Genomic DNA, 17024 nt, shown 5'->3' with positions numbered 1-17024 from the left:
TAGTGACCCAGAACCTCTGTAGGAAAGGAGACGTTCTTGCCCCCAACAGCTCCTTCACCTTCATGAACGCCCACCCTCCCAATGTCCGTAATCACCACTTCTCTCTCCCTACACCACAACTCAAGCAGGACCCCTTGCCACCCAGTTCCAGCAACTCCCAAGGGACTACAAACAACGGTGGATACCACAGAGTAAAGAGATGAGGTCAGGGGGAGTGTTAAGGAACAGCAGGGTCAAGGATTCAACCTACCGTCCCTTAGCCAACAACCAGTCTCACACCCATGGTTCTGATCCACCAACTTTCTGGATCCCTCCGAAGAGGCTGCCTAGATTAAGGAGTCTTAGAACAGCATCTTTCACAACTAGGAATCAAGCCCCTGGGTGGGATCTAAGCAAGCTCTGGCTGCACCAAAGTCCTGTGTTGGCTCGACTTTCAGTACTCCAGATAAATCACAAGTTTTTTTGTTTGGTTGTTTTTTTTAGTTTTTTTCCTTCTCTTATTAAAAGATCTGGAGCAGTATATCTTAAAGAGCTCCCCTGTGGAAGTTTATTTACAAAAAATATGTACATGCAGCAGGTCCCAAGGCCACCAGAGGGCAGAGGGTTTCTTCTGTAACAGTTCCAGCCTCTGGCAGAACCCTTAGGGCTGCTTCACACTCACCCCAATGCCCCTGGGTGGTGGGAGCCCCGCTCCCCACTCAGGAGGCCAGATTCCAGCTCCAGCTCTGCCTGCAACCTGGGTCTGGCCCATAGTCTCCACCTCTCTCCTCCAACCTCTGCATTATTAATACTGCTCTGGGGTCTGAGGAAAACACCTGCGTTTCAGGCAGAGGTCACACAGCCACACCACACACGCTCGGCCACGCCACACACAAACCAGTCCCACGTTGTTCCCCAGCCACCAGCATCAGATGGCTCACATGCACAGTTCACTGGACTCTGACACACACCACGGCACACTCACCCCTCCACACACACACAGCCAGCGACACTCACATACCACAGACATACACAGTGACCTGCACACACATGGGAGGGACTCAGCCAGGGGAGCCCTTCCATCACTGAACAGAAGGGTTGGAGAAAAAGGTCGAGCAGTCAGTGGGGATGGGGAGCATCTTCCTCAAACAATAGGATGTTTAGGGAGGCTCCCCTCCTCCCCCGAGATGAGCGGAAATCCACAATGTCAGCAAAAGGAGCCAGGGAGGGAGGTAGGCCTGGGTCAGACCAGGTGCCCGCGCCCGTTGATGTAGATGCCATTGCCCGTGGGCTTGGCCCGAAGGGTCCCATTCTCCTGAACAAAATGATTCATGGCCTGTTTGATGCCTTCATCCCGGTCTTCCTCTTCATCTGTCCGCCCAGAGCCTGGAGACAACAGCTCTGTCTGCGTTTCAATCTCTCGCACGGTGGTCAGCGTGGAGTAGCTGCGACCCTCTGGCTCTTCACTCTGGGGACCAAGGGTAGAGGACAGGTCAGGAACAAGGCAGGGTAGCCAGATCTGACGGGGCCATGGGACACAAGGGGTGAGAGGTTAGGCCCAGTAGGGGTCATGGTTGTTCAGAGGTAAAGGGTTCGGAGACCAGGGGTCAGGAGTGTTAGCCAGGGGCAAGGGGAGATGGGAGGACCATGGCATAGCAGAGGTGTGGGGCTGGGCAGTGCGAGCCAGGGTTGTGATGAAAGGGACAGGTCAAGGGGCTGCAGACCACCACATCTGGGATCAAGAGAGTGGCCTGAGGAGACTTGTGGGGACACCAGTGGGGCCGGGGGCCTCACCATCACAGAGCAGCTACTGTTGTCCTTGAGACTATCAGGGTGGCCCTCGGCTCTCAGCCCTACACTCTCCTCCGGCTGTAGGGCCCGGACATGGGGAGAAGTTAGAATAGGGCTCAGCCTCCTCTCCTCAGCCTCCTCACCTCTGTCTTCCACCTCTTCCTCCCAAACTACCCTCCCCCCTCCCACCCGACACATTCATTCTCTCCTTGACACAAACCTCATCATTCCCCCACATCCCTCCCCGTAACCCCACACTGCAGCCAGTATTGATGGTGGCTTCCCAGAGCAGCCCCCAGGCCAGCGTTGGGGTGAGGGGAGCCCCAGCAGACCCAAGCAGCTCTGCACCCCCAATTCCACCCTCTACCCAATCCCAGCTATGCGTCAGCGCCAGACCTGGTGGGGCTGTGCTCCTGGTTTGCAAGGGGGCCCCAACCCATGAAGGCATCCAACCTTGGCACACACCTGGCTCCTGGGATCTGAGTGATGGGAGTGCAGTCTCCGGATAGAGTTTTCCCTGGTCAGGGTCAGCTCCTCCTCACTGGAAAGACATGTCTTTGTCAGGAGCTGAGTGCAGCGGGAGCCTCCCCTGGGGAGACTTACCTGGCCAACCCATGAGCCTGAGCAAAGTTGTGGGTGTTGCTATGTGCTACAGGTGGCACTGTGGCTGAGGAGTTCGTGTGCATGTGCACATGCACACATGCATGTGCACTTGGTGGTACCTGATCTGGATCAGACCCTCTCAGGCAGTTGATTCTCCTCACTTCCTATGGTGTAGGCTCTAAGCACCTTCTCTCCTCCCAAAAAAACTTCACCCAGCCAGGTCCAGAAGTCCCCCAGATGCCAGGCCCCCAGTCTCCTCACTCCCCTTGGTGCTGGCCCACCTCCCGGTTGCCTCCTCTTCTGCCCAGAGTAGCTTTGCTGGCCCAGCAATGGCAGGACTCACTATTTCTGGGTCATCTGCTGGGCCTTGCGCCGATGGTATCGGGACATGAGCACAATCACCACCACCAGGAGGCAGAACAGGAGTGCAGCGATGACGCCCACCACCACCACAGAGGCTGACACCAGGTCCAACTGCTGCACGTGGGAATCCTGAGGATCTGCAGGAGACAGCACTGTCTGAGGCAATGCCAGATCCCTAACCCACCACAGACCCCACAGTTCCCCCGCACACTCACCCATTGACCTCACAGAATCCATCCCAAGCCCTCTGACCCTCTGCAAAGGACACAAGGCCCAGCCCCCTCCAAATAAATGCTTTCCCAATTCACTTTCTCTGTCCTGCCCCCCACCAGGCCCTTGCCCCGACTCCCAACCCATCCCGATCTTCACCCCCAGTGCTTACCAACAACATCCACAGTGACCTGAGAATCTCTAGAGGATAGCTCATTGCTGACGTGGCAGACATAGGTGCCGCTGTGCTCAGTGGTCAGTGGAGGAAAGCCCAGGGTGTCCCCTTCTGCTCGAACCCCACTGGGCAGAGGCCCGTCCAGCCTGGAGGACAGGGAAGCTGCTGGGTGCTGGCTGAGGCAGGCTGAGGCTGCCACCACCCAACGTGCCCAGGCAGCTCTCTATCCCCCTCCCAATGACGTCACCCATTGCCACCGGCTGTTCCCACGGTGCCCCTCCCTCCCCTAGGCAGGTCTGGGCAGGGGCCCTTTCTCTAGGCTGCCCAGCCTGACCCGGGCACCCCCCACACACAATCAGGGAAGATCCACATGCGTGCCATCCCACATGCAACCCGTCATCCTGTACTGGGTACCAGACAGACATATAAAACGCACACCGCGGAACACTCATGCCTAGCTGGACTCAGATGTACTTGGAAAATGTGACCACAGCCCTGACATCTATGATACATGGCAGGCACACAGTCCAGGCACAAGGCCACATGCACAGCTCATCGCTCACATGGGAGAACATGGCTGTCATGGGCCCACACACATGTGCCTCTGACCCCTCTCTGATTCTCCCAGCATCTCAGATCCTGGGAAAAGCTGAGGTCTCCTGGAGGCCACTGGTGGAGGTGATCAGGTTCCTAGGAGATGCTGGCAGCACTGTGGTGGTTTTAGGGTGTTGCTTTAACAACTGTGACAGTCAACTCACTCTTTTTGTCTTATCCACATTAAACACTTACTTATATATCTATAACGTCAATATTTAAATACTGTGCTATAGTTCCTAATTTAAAAGGCAGAGGGGAAAGCCAAAGATTTATTAGCTTACTCCCTACCAGTGACCACATAGTCTAGACTTGCTGATACAAGCCAATAATAATATTTGGTGACCATGCACATTCTTGTGTTGGTCTGAACACGTGACCTGAATTTATTTAAGGTTCAAAATATATTGTCCCAGTCCATAATGAGTACATGCTGGCATGGGAGGGAAGAACCCTGGTTCCAAGCTCTGTCTCCCCCAGGCCAAGTCCTCACCGTGTCCAGTTGTATGTGGGCGGGGGCTGCCCTTCACTCAGACACTTGAGTGTGGCTCCTTCTTTGCCCACTTGCCACTGCTTCTGGTCTTCAAGTCCCCTCACGGAGGCCTCAGCAAGGACTAGAAGAAGGTGGTTAGAGAAAGAATGGGAACAATGCCTTTGATCCTGCTTTTCTCAAAGGCCCCCACCCCATGCCCCACCCTGCCTAGAACAGCCCCTCCCCTTCGCTCCTGCTGCCAAACCTAGCCTAGCCCCACCTTGCTGAGGCCCCCTCCCCTCTTGAGCTCAGAGTCCACATGGGTTTGCCCATGCAGTAAGCCTGGATGTCCCCCGGCATAGCCACGCATTGCACATTGAGTCTCACGCTGTCCCTAGCAGAGTACTAGGCATAAGAACACAGTAAAGATTCCCTGATTCTCCAAAGGCTTAATAACCTTACTAGTTGATTCATCTCTTTAACACACATGGGTTGGAGACCTACATTGTGCCAAATGCTGGGCATCTGGCGCTACCCCCAGAGGCTCAATGTCTATGCTGGGAAGACAGTGTCTCCCATTCACGAGCACCTTCTGTGTACAAAGCCGGTGTAACATGCCCTCATTCGTGGCTCCTAATTCCCATCAAAACCCTGTAAAGTTGGTCTAATTATACTCATTCTGTTGATGAAGAAAATGAAGCCTCCACCAAGACTGAGTAACACCAATAATAAGCAGAAGAAGAGCTTGTCCCATGTCTATCTGTCTTCAAATCCTAAACTGTATTTTACATAGTATTTATAATCCCATGTTTATATTTGATTCCCCAATAACCACGTGAAACAGGACAAATTCCTTTATGAAGAGAAGGACACTGAGGGTCAGGGGAGTCTAGGTGATTTGCCACAGTCATGTGGGAAGGGCTTCAAGTCTTTTACCTTGGGTCTATGCTCTCTTAGCCATACAGTGTGGTCCCCGGGACCCAGGCTGGCCAGACTGGTATGGTTCAGGGTTTCTGGGTACCTTACCCATCCTCTTGGAGACCGTAAGGGCTCCCTAGCCCGGATCCAAGTACTCACAGGCCACATGGAGGATGTGGGTGATCCTTTGGTCCTGGAGCAGGCCAGGATGGGACACCACGCAGGTAAGTGGCTGCCTGTTCATGCTGCGACTGGGCACCAGGTGGAACTCTGAGGTGACAGCTGCTGAGCGGGAGTGCTTGAAGGAACGACTGGACGTCGTGCCCTTGACCTCTGTGTCCCAAGTCACGCTGGGGGCCGGGCTGCCCTCTGCTGTGCAGGAGGCTGCCAGAGTCAGGCCCTGGCCCTCTTCTAGCGCTGGACCAGGATTCAGTGAGGGCAGGGGAGGCACTGCAGAGGGAGGGTAGCTGGGGGTCACCATCCGCACAATACTGTCAAGGACCCCACCCCAACCCCATTCAGCCTTGTACGGGTGCAAAGCCTCAGGCCTCCCTTTCTTATTTCACCATAAGGACACCAGAGGAATGGCAGAATTGCAGCTGACTTGGTGCCTTTCTCCATTGTTTGAATATTTTAGAATGAGCATGGGTCATTTTTTAATAAAGATAATGAAGTAATTAAAAAACCTAACCAGATAACATCTATTTAATAATAGTAATAGTCACCATTTATTAAGCATTTATTATGTGCTAAGTATTATGCTAAACACTTTACAAACATTTAATCCTGGCAACACACCAATGAGGTAGGCATTGTGATCCCCATTGCACAGGTGGGGAGACAGAAGTTCAGGGAGGTTCCCCATCTTCAGCTATAAGTGAAGAAGCCTGGATTCACATTCAGGTTTTCCCACTCCGAGGCTGGTGCTACTAACTTCCATGTGGATAAAGGGAAACTATAAAAAGAATTTTGTTTTTATCTTCATAACATTAACAGCCCAAGCACAGACCAGAAAAGACTGAAATTGACCAGAGGTCTTGGGCATCCATGGACTGAGTGTCCACAATGTCCAGTGGTGGTGTAGAAGGTGACTGTAGACCAAATTCACTAATAGTCCAGATCAAATCAAGGATGGGCCTCACTGTTACACAGGGTCACACTGGCCACAGCAGGTCTGCATATCCCCATCTAGATCCCTGTTGGTTTTTTTTTTAATTTTTAAAAAAGAATTATTTTTATTTATTTATGCACACAAGAACTGGCGTGTAGGCCAGAGGTGCAGGGGTGAGTGGATTCACCAGAGACAGATTGGGGAGCAGAACAGGTGGGTCTACTGCTGAGAGGAGCAGCGGGCAGATAGGAGAGGTCTGCTGTATCATGTGAGTCAGCTCCCCAGCTGGGGATCCAGCTCAAGCTGCAGTGACTGGCGATAGCTTGATAGATCTGATACATCCCTGTTTTAAATCCTCAAAGCAGGGCCTCCCTGGTGGCACAAGGGGTTAAATCTCGGCACTGTGAAGCTATCTGCAGCTATCCACAACTACTGCAGCACAAGTTCAATGCCAGACCAGGGAGCTAACCCACATGGTGCAGCAGACCTCTCCTGTCTTGCCTCTGCTCCCCTCAGCAGTGTATTTCAGTAAATCTGCCTATTGTGCTCCCCACTCTGTTTCTGGTGAATCTTCTCACCTTCCCCCACTTCCCGCACCTCTGGCCTGTACCCAGTTCTTGTATGATAAATAAATAAATCTTTAAAAAATGAAATAAACCCTCAAAGCAAAGGAAGTTTTGAATGAGTGTCTTTAGTGGAGCTGTTGCAGAAACAGGAGGTTTAGCTTGGAGAAGAGTCAGTTTGGGTGGGGTGTGACAAAGGTCCTCAGTTCTTTGAATGGCTGTGTTGCAGAGGGATCAATAAGCCTGTGCCATATTCCTATAGCGGGAAAGCAACAGAGGGGGAGATTTCAGGTCAATAAGAGGAGAGGAAGAGCTTCCTAATATGTTCATTCTCCTCAGGACTGTAGGATCAAACTGTTGGGGTCACTCAGAGAATTTCCAGATTGGGTGAGAAGATGGGCAGGATCCCACATCCCACAGTATCCCAACTCTGCTCATCCATTTCTGCCTCCCCCTAAGGTCCAGTGCCTCTGCACACACAGCAGCCGCCCCCAGACTTGCCCACTGTGGGTCTCTACTTACCCAGAACGCGAAGCCGAAGCCGAGCCTGGAAGCTGCCTGCAGGGAAGGTGCTGACGCGGCACTCATACTCGCCTTCATCCGCCTGCACCGCATTGCGCAGCAGCACCGCTCCATCCAGAGGGCTTCGTGGGGGCGCCGGCTGCTCCACGCGACCCTCGTAGGCCTCACTCACGTGCAGCCCATATTTGGAGTGCAGCAGCGCCAGCTCCCGGACGCCCTCGCTCGCATCCACTCGTGCCCACGCCACCTGGCCCACCTGCTCGCCCGGGTCCCCTCGGTAGAAGCAGGGCAGCTTGGCATCCTGGCCCAGCACCACGGTCACTACGTCTGAGGTCTCCAGCTCGCCTGCCCGGCACCGGCCTGCAGGGGGCAGATAGGAGCAGCCAGGGTGAGGGATGCTGCCTGAGCTGGGGACACTTATTCATGGTGATAATGACCGCGAAGGCAGCCGGAACTCGTAGCATTTTGTGCTTGCCAAGCGCTTTCAGTCCATTACCTCATTAGACCCACAAAACATTCCCAAGAGGTGGGCGTTATTATCGCCATTTAACAGATGAGGAAACTGAGACCCAGAGAGAGGAAGTGCTTCCCTAAGGCCACACGGAGGAGCGAAGGAAAGGCCACACCCTCTTCCAGCCCAGGCTGCCATCCAGAATTGAAGGGTGGGAGGCTGTAACCGGAGCAGGGACCCAGCCTCTGCCCTCAGAAACTCACGGTCCTCGCAAGGAGTGGATTTTATGTGCACAAAAGTAGGGAAAGCCACAGACAGACTTTCACTGAAGGCTCAGCCTACCCAGGGGGTTAAAGTAAATGCTTTCAGGAGCCACAGCAGGGGACCAGGGCAGTTGGTTCTGGGAAGGGCCCAAAGTGTGGGAAGGGTCCATCTCAGAAGGCCTTTCAAAACATTCTTTTCATGGCTTGAAGATGAGAGACCTGGATTCCCAGAGAGAAGGTATTCTATGTGGGAGGAATGGCATGATCCGAGGCTCAGAGGCAGGAATGAGCAAGTCACTGAAGACAGAAAGGCCCCAGGTCAGAGATCAGAGAGATGAGGTCAGGGGAGATACACAGCAACAGGGTCGACGGTGAGCCAGGGTCAGAGAAGTAGGGAGGGGACACTGGTGAGGGCATGTTCCTTGCATTGACAAGAGCAGTGGGTACATTCAGGGCTATCTATCCTGTAGCCTCCTCTGAAAATAAGGACCCATTGGTCACCCTCATGGAATCTGAAATCTGTTCAGAGACAGACATGGACACGTGTGCTGGTTTCTGGTTTAGTCTCAGCGGTATGTGACAGGCCAGTTGTGGGGTGAAACAGTCACTGCAGACCTGGGTCACAGGGGAAGGCCTCATGCATTAGGTGGGTGGGATTAGGACAAGAAGAGAGCTTGAAAGACATTCCAGGTGAGGGGTCCAGGTAGGCAGCTTCCAGGGATGGAGAGGTGGAGAGACTAACTGGTTCAGAAAGCAGAAAGGACTAGCTGTGTGTTGAGTAGGAGTAGAAAACCTGGTTGGCCCTAATTTCCCAGGACCTTGCACACTGTGCAAAGGAATTCTGATTAGTTCAAGAACTGGTCAGAGTCCAATGGGGCTGCCTGGGTAGAGAGGAGGGCACAGCTCCTGGGGAAACTTGGTAGGATTTGGTCGCTGACTAGAAAGAGATAAGAGAGAGGAAACTCAAAGACAAGACCTAGGTTTGTAGGATGGTTAAGTTAGGAAGGAGGTGGGGCCTTGGTTGGAAGCTCTTGGGTGGAAGTCAAGGACTAAGGCATGTGAGATCTAGGACAGGGGGCAGGGAAAAGGTGCCCTGGGATGCAGGAGTTCCTCTCCTGGGAATACATAACCAGCAACACCCTACAGTTTGCAGCCCCTGCCGCTGGCCCTACTTCACACACCTCTACCCTCCCTGGCTCACCCTGTGCCCCACCTGGAGCACCCTCCTCCCTATGTCTGGTAGCGCCTACTCGTCACTGTCTGGATAACTCCTACTCATCCTCTAAGACACGCTTAGACATCACTTCCTCCTAGCGTTCTCCCTCCTCCACCCATCTCTGGCAAAGTCAGCGGCCCTTCTGTCCCCCCAGTGCATGACTTTTACCCCTTCACAGTCCTTGTTCCCATAGGTGATCTTTGCTATTTTCTTGTCTGCCTCTCCCACCAGACCGAGCACCTCAAGAGTAGAAACTGGGTCTCAAATTACATGTGGACAGTTTTTAAGTTAGTGCTCAGTGGCATGTGGTCTGCATTCCTGGTATATAATTGGTGCTCAATTAATGTTTATTGAATGAATGAATGAATGAATGAATGAGTGGGAGAATGGATGGATGGATGGATGGATGCATGGATGGATAGATGAATGGATGGGAGAAACATGCAGGAGGAAGAGAAATAAGCAGTTTATGGTTGGGCATGGCAACCTTGGGGTGGACTGGCTAGCTAGATTCACTGTCAATGGGAGCAACTTGCAACTGGATACAGGGAAACAGGAGGGAACAGAGGGAGAAAGTATGAAGGGAGGGTGAAACCCCACCACAGTGGACAAGGGGTGTTCAGAGTCTTGGGCAGAGGAAGGGGGTCCTGTGGCCCTGCTGGCAGGGGTGGAGAGAGGGAGGATCCCGTTGGGAGCTGGGAGGGCCTGAATGGGACGGGACAGACCTGCAGGGCCAGATACCAGGGCCCTGACCTGCCTAAGCTGATGTTGGTCCCACCCAACCCAGCCCAGGAGTCCAGCTAGCCATTCACACCCTTTTAGGTACCTCCACACCCTCCTGGCACCAAGGAAGCAAGGCTGCCAAAGAGGTGAACTTGAGAGAGGGGCTTCCCTGCACATCTCTGTTCAAATGCTGCCATGTTTTCCATACCCATCCCTACACTTGCCAACCATCTGCCCATCACCACCACTAATTACTCACATTTCCCCCAGAATACCTTCTAACAACAGGTGTTGGGTAACCAGCTCATACCTAAATCCTAGTCTTCCATGTTCCTGCCTGTGATTCCAAGATTCCCACTCCCAAGAAATAAGCATAAACTTTGCAGAATGAGGAACCCTGTAAAAAAGGAAGGTGACCCTGGGTCTCTCCTACAGCGCCCATTGTCCTAAACAATCCACTGTTTATTTTGGGGAAACATGCTCTTTCAACACACATACACACACACACACACACACACACCAGGCTAACATGCTCTTTCAGCACACACACACACACACACCAGGCTACAAGAGAATTCAGGTTCTAGAATCCCTATCCTAGATTAAATGAACCCAGAAGCCAAGACTACCAGGCTGAGGTAGGCCAGGTCTGCCTCCTCTTTCTCCCCACCCAGTGCCCGCCCGCCCCGGCGTCAGCATGATGATGTCATCGGAGTAAAGAGACATACCGCCTGCCAGTGAGGTCACCCTGCGGGCATGTAGTGGCCAGGCCAGACCAAGCCCACAGACCCTTTGCTGCAAGTTGTTTGCTGAGGCCAGTGGGCTCTGCTAGCTGGGCCCTCCTCCTGCAGACCCTGCCGCCCCTCCTCCAGAAGCACTAAGACGCTGGTCAGAAGCCCGGGTGATTCAGATGCTGCAGAACAGCGGCAGGCCCAGCCACAGCCACCACCAGCCACCACCTTGCGCAAGGGAGAGAACAGGCCCAACTGGCCAGACGGGATCCCTGCCCTGGCCTCCCCCACCCTGGCCAGGCCCCCACGGGCCTCTTTTGGGGCCCTGCCCTCTGTGTACCCCACCTGCTCCCAGACAAGCTCTCCATTCCTACTTGGATGGCTGGCCACTCCCCACCTGTGCCTGGGTCCCCTATCTGTGTGAGTCCCGACCTCTGATCTCAGGGGGGAGACTGAGACTGGCACCTACAGATAACAGTGTCTTTGGGGGGGAGGGGCCTTCCTGGTGGCACTATTAAAGACAGTGCTATCAAGCTATTGCCAGCCATTGCAGCGCGAGTTCGATCCCCAGCCAGCCAGGGAGCTAACAAACCCACATGGCGCAGCAGACCTCTCCTACCTCACCCACTGCTCCCCTCAGCAGTGTATTTCAGTAGATCTGCCTGTTCAGCTCCCCACTCTGTCTCTGGTGAATCCTCGCACCCCCCCCCCCACACCTCTAGCTTAAACCCCAGTTCTTTTTTTTTTTTTAATTTTAAAAAAAAAAGATTTATTTATTTATTTATACAAGCACTGGGTACAGTCAGAAGCGCGGTAGGGTGAGAGAATCCACCAAAGCCAGAGCGGGGAACAGAACAGGCAGACTGATGAAGTACATGCTGAGGGGAGTAGTGGGCGGCAGGAGAGGTCTGCGCGCCATGTGGGACCCTCACTCGGTGGCCTGGGATCAAACCGGCGCTGCAGAGGCTGCGGGCTGCTTTGCAACCCAGCGTTCAACCGCTGCGCCACCGGTATACCCCAGTTCCTGTACGCATAAATAAATCTTTTTTTTTTTTAAACAGTGTCTTTGGGGAAGGAGATTTTTCTTCATGGGGAGGACCCTCCTCCACCATAACCCCTGCTAGTACCTATAGGAGCTTACGGGGTGGGGGAGTACTGTGGTGAATCTGTAAGGAAGAAGTGAGGATATTTGTGTCTCAATGTATGATCGATCTGTAGTGAGGACTTGGCCAGTACAGCACTGGTTCACATCCATATCAGCTGTCTCCTCGCATGAACATGGGGGTGTCTGGCACATATGCTCATGTCTCTCTCCACATGAGTCCATGCACTTGTCTGCATCCAGAGCACAGTTATGCACTGATGCGCGTGTGAATGAACATGTGCATGTCCGCGTGTGTCTCACGTGCTCCATGTGCATGGCATGCATTCCTGTCCCCGGAACTCTGCACACACAGTAAATATTTTTATGTTGGTTTCTCTGGGCTTCCGCGTGTCTGCTGCCCTTGTTCAGTGGCTCTAAACCTCGCCTCTATAGTGTCTTAAGTGTGGCCCAGGCATCCCTCCTCACCTTGCCCCAAGACTCCAGGGCAAATTCATCTCAGGTGGAGGTACCTGGGGATGAGGTCACTGTCCCCCCAGGTGATGGGAAATTGCCATCAAGGGCTCCCCAACAGAACAAAACAAAAGCTCTCTCTACCCTTGCTCCTCAGGTTCCAGCTAGAAGGACTCCCACCCTCCTCACCACCCCCAGCCACTCCCTTGGGCCCCCAACACCTGTGGCCCCCCAAGGAGGCCTCTCCCTGGGAATCTCTGTCAGGCTTTGCTGTTGCCACCACCAGAAAAACCAGCTCTCCTCCAGGCCTGGGGTAAGGGTTGTCTGGTGTGGGTTTGGTGGGAAGCGGGGAATCCTGCCTGAGGCTAGGGGGAGGGGTCCAGGCTGTCTAGGGTCCCACACTCCTTTGTTAACTCCTGCCTCCCCTCACCCACAGCAACAGACTCCTCCAGAAAGAGCAGGAATATATGGGCCAGTTAGGGCTAAGGAAAGACCTGGGAGGGAGCACTGGAGCCTCCCATTCAGGACAGGTGATATAAACAACCTGGCAAGCCCCTTTACTTCCCCCCTTCCCCCCCATAACCTTGGTGTGCTGAGGAAGGGTGAAAACCTGGAGATTCTCCCTGTGCCTTCATCCACCTCCCTCACTTACCCCCCATTGCCCTAAGCCCCCCAGCTTAGTGAGAGCTTCCCAGTCCGGGCAAAGCGCCCACCCACAGATTAGTGTCTGGGGAGGGGGGCCAGCACAGTCACAAAGGGAGATGAGAACAATGGAGGAGGACAGGCTTGAGGCAGCCCCTGCTCGGCTCCGGCCCAGACACGGCTCCCAGCACAGATAAGTCCCCTAAACCCCCCGGAGCCAGAGTCTGAGCCGGGCTGAGTCACCACAACAGCCACTCTGTGGGTGGGAGACCCAGAATTCAGCTTCTCCCAAACTCCTGAGATCCTAGCCCCCACCCCTGCCATCTTGGCAGTCAACCCCCGCCCCAGTGTGGCCGGCTCTGCCCCACCCCAAATCACAGCCTCAACCCAGCTCTCAGGACAAGAGGGTGGGGAACAAAAATCTATGGGAAAAGCTCTTGAAGCCAGAGGTTCCCCCTCCCATGAAAGTCATCCCAACCACCACTTTTAGACCTCCTCCAAGAGATTGGTTCTGAACTTGACCTTGGAACTGCAGATTCTGTTCCCAGATGCAGCACCCAGTTCCTCTGCTCCAGTCTCTCCTGACTCAGTTCCACCCCGCCCCCACCATTCTCGGCAGCAATAACCAATTGGGAGATTAGAAAACCTAGGCATGCTCTCCTCACTGGACCTGCTCCCCACAGTCGTGCACCCCAATCACTGTGCCTGGAGAGCCCCAGGATCCTGAGGCTGTTGTTAGAGGCGGGGACCAAGGACTCTACTGTGGTGCTTCACTGCCATCTCTGGGCCTGGGGTCCCCTTAGCCCAGCCCCCTGAAATATGAGGGTGGGACCAAGGTCAGCGGGGCCACAGGGCTTCCCTGGGATTCTCCCAGCTTTCTCACCTGGGGCGGGGAAGCTGCCTCCCTTTCAGGCTTTCCTGGGTTTGGGTAGGTCCTGCAGGAAAGGGCCTGCCCCCTTTTGTAAACAGGAGTAGAAAAGCAGGGATGGGGCCCCTCCCTTTCTAGGAAACTAACCTCAGACTGAAAGTTGATCCTCAGCCTCTGAACCCAGAGAGCCCCCATTCTCAGTCCTGCAGAACCCTATTGGACCCAGATAGGGAGCTGGAAGAAGGATCCCAGTGGAGGGGTAACGTAAATTGGGGCTCCTTAGCCCCGGGGCAGGAGATGGGGGAGGGGACCTCACCCGGAAACTCATCCCATTAAGAAGAGACAAAGAGCCCTGGTGTGGTGGCGCCTCCCAAGCCTGGCCTCCTCTCCCTGTCAGGGTGGGGCCAGGCCCCTGCGGCTCAGAGCCCTAATGGCCTAGGACTGGTGTGTGTGTGTGGGGAGGGGGGGGCACTAATTTGCAGTATTTCAGGGGCAGAGGCAGCCCCTGTTTCCACTGAGAGATGGGGCCAGGACCTTTTCCCCTCCTGTCTGCACAGCTAGGCCCACTCCTGTCTGCACAGCTAGGCCCACCACTTCCCTTGAGCCCCAGCCACCCCCTCAGTCAGGGGCTGCACAATCACAGCCACAGAACCTCAAAGCTGGAAGCAGACACCTGGTCCCACCTCTTGGTCTGCTGAAGTCTACCTTCTCAGTTGTCCAAGATCACCCGGCAAATGAATATAGAAAAGGGGCCAGCACCATACTGACTTCCCAGTCTGAGGCTTTTTCAGAGACAAGAAATACTCCAGCACTGGCTGAGATATCCACACACAGAAGGGCCACAATGGGGGTGGTCACGGCGGTGGAGTTGGACCCATCCAACTCTGGGGTCTGAGTTCCCACTCTCAGAGGGCCCCCCACCACCATAGTCCCACCTTCTCCTATAACCCACCTCTCTAGGCACTTGAGAGCAGCAGCGGCTCTCGGCTCTCGGTGGCATTGGGTAATGTCAAGGGTGACGCCCTAACCATAAGGGGGCCTTCTTCCCTCCCCTGGGCTTCTCTAAGAAAGAACAACTTTAGTAGAAAGGAAGATTGGGCCTGCACCTGGCTCACCAGTGCATCTCCAGCATCGGGCGCCCTGGCTGTGTCAGCGCACGCAGTAGAGGCTCCTTCCTTTAATGAACCAGGCTCAGGAGACCAAAGCACTGCCCCAGTTGTGCTTCCAACACTGGGTCATCTCATGGCTCTCTCTTGCCTGCCTATTTCTCTCAGTTTTCCCATCTATAAAACGAGGGCGCTCTTTGATCCCTTCCAAGTGCGGAGACATCTCAGTTCTATTCTTTAGGTGTGGGTAGATCCCACAGAAAAAGCACTGCTAAGCACCCAGGCCCAGAACCAGCCAGCCCCACCCTCTGGGTCTGAGCAAGTGAGCAGGGCAGTGTGAAAGATGGGGATGAAGTTGTGGGGGCAGAGGGTGGAGGCTTTGGACCTCTGATCCTGTGGTTAGAGGATCAGAGCAAGAACATCCACTGCCATCCATACCTCAGCCTCACTCCACCAATAGCTTCAGCTGGGGACAGAGGTGGGGATCTGCAGGGTCACTGGACAACAGGGGCTCTCTCGCTACTGCTCCTAGCACTGGGAATCCAACTATCTTCTCCAGATTAGGCCCTGTCATTCCAAGGAGAAAGATTTCTCAGTTACTTTCCAGGAACAGCCTATGGAATCCCACTTCGCTCGCGTGTGCCTACACTCCTATACACACACACTTCCTCTCGCTCATATCACGTATATCTGCTATGGAGTCATTAGACAGGAGTGACACGAGGTATCTAGTTGAGAAAATGGGGGACAGGGTTGAACAAAAGGAGACCACACTGTCCAGAAGGAGCCTTGCCCTAGACACCCCCACCTCATCCAAGTCATACCTATCACCACCTGGCAACAGTGGCCCAGGAAGCGGGCCGGCGTGAAAGGAGCTCCAGACCCCACAGTCCCCCAGCAAGTGGCCCATCCTAGATTCTAGAACACTGGGGAGACAAGAGATAGAAGCACCCTCTCTACTGTCGGCATCAGCCTTCCTACACCACGATGACAGCACACACCAGCTCAGCCCTGACTCAGCCCCAGTTCCAGTCAGCACTTCTGAGCCTCCAGGAAGCCCTGGGGTGAAAGGGCCCCTGTTCCCCTCCCTGCTCACCTGCATAGATTCACTGTATCTCTTCTCCCAGAGCCAGCTCCAGCCAGGGCAAGGCTTTGGCAGAGATAGTAGGGACCACAGACATAGTGAGCTGACCTGGGGGCTGGAAGGGGATATGAAGGGAAAAAGCCTCCCTGGCACTCGGTACCACTGGCATTTGGGGGTGGGAGAGAGAAATTGGTTCTTCAGTCCAGAGTCAAAGGAAAAAGAATGGGGGGGGGGACAGCAAGGAGACACCCCCTGGGACAAGTGAGGGTCCTGATGGTTCAGGTAAGTCTTACCTGTAAAGGACGCCAGGAGCAGCAGCAGCAGCAGCCAGGCCTCAGGCCCCCACATCTCGGCTCCCAGGGACAGGGCCATCAGTTGAAAGACAGGGCTGCCCAGTGTTTCTGAAGTTCCACCGTGTTCTCCCTGGGAGCCGGCTCTAGAGCTGGGAGGGCACCAACCCAGAAGGCGGGAAGTCACGGAGTCCTCGACCACCGAGGCCTCTGCCTCTCCCACTGGGGTCTCCACTAGGGGAGCTGGCCCCGTTCTACCCACCCAGCTGTAGCTGCCCCCAAGAAGCCGTGATTGGGAGCTCTGAGCTCCCCCAGAGCTGCTTCCCACGCCGTGGCCAACAACGACGGCAGAAACCTGGGAACCTGCTCAGCAGGTCAGAACAGGTGCGTCTCCGGGGGCTGGGCCTGGCACAGAGACTCGCAGCCACCGCCCCCACGGCCTGGGCTGGCTAATGGGCGCCAGGGAGGGAGGGCAGGACCGGGGAGGGGGGGGGGGATCCCGTCTCAGCTCCAGGTTTTGCCTTGGAGTGTGTGGAAGGGGCTATGAAGGGAGAGACAGGAAGGTGAGGGGCAAGGCCTGAGTGGTCCCAGTAGGGCACCAGGCCAGGATGACCATAGACAAGGCCCTGTTGGGGAGGAAGGAACCCAAGTATCCCACATCCCAGCCAGCCCCCCCCACCCCCACCCCAGGGCCTGACCCGTTCCCCAGACTCTTGAAGGGCTGAACTCTGGAGTCAGAGTCGATGAAGGTCAGAACTGGCCCAGATTCCTCACCCTTCAGATGAGGAAACAGG

At 54.7% G+C, this 17024-nt stretch overlaps 1 protein-coding gene across 2 annotated transcripts; it reads right to left on the bottom strand.

The window, feature by feature from the left end:
* Positions 1 to 1222: 1222 nt before the first annotated feature.
* Positions 1223 to 16312, bottom strand: NECTIN4 (nectin cell adhesion molecule 4; the record flags this gene model as incomplete). 2 transcript variants are annotated; one of them, XM_084249169.1, is made up of 9 exons in its annotated part: positions 1223 to 1447; positions 1774 to 1848; positions 2236 to 2311; positions 2717 to 2873; positions 3119 to 3267; positions 4209 to 4329; positions 5265 to 5555; positions 7302 to 7661; positions 16234 to 16312. In XM_084249169.1, the coding sequence occupies 9 exons, from the start codon at positions 16310 to 16312 to the stop codon at positions 1223 to 1225; spliced, it is 1533 nt and encodes a 510-aa protein (XP_084105295.1). The 2 variants fall into 2 exon arrangements, with proteins under 2 accessions (XP_084105295.1, XP_084105296.1); XM_084249170.1 differs by lacking the exon at positions 1774 to 1848.
* Between the last annotated feature and the right edge of the window lie 712 nt (positions 16313 to 17024).

The sequence above is a fragment of the Talpa europaea genome (assembly GCF_964194135.1).
Source record: "Talpa europaea genome assembly, chromosome: 12".
In the NCBI taxonomy this organism is placed as follows: Eukaryota; Metazoa; Chordata; class Mammalia; order Eulipotyphla; family Talpidae; genus Talpa; species Talpa europaea.
The sequence above is the reverse complement of the archived record's forward strand: the minus strand, read 5'-3'. Positions and strand labels throughout refer to the sequence as shown.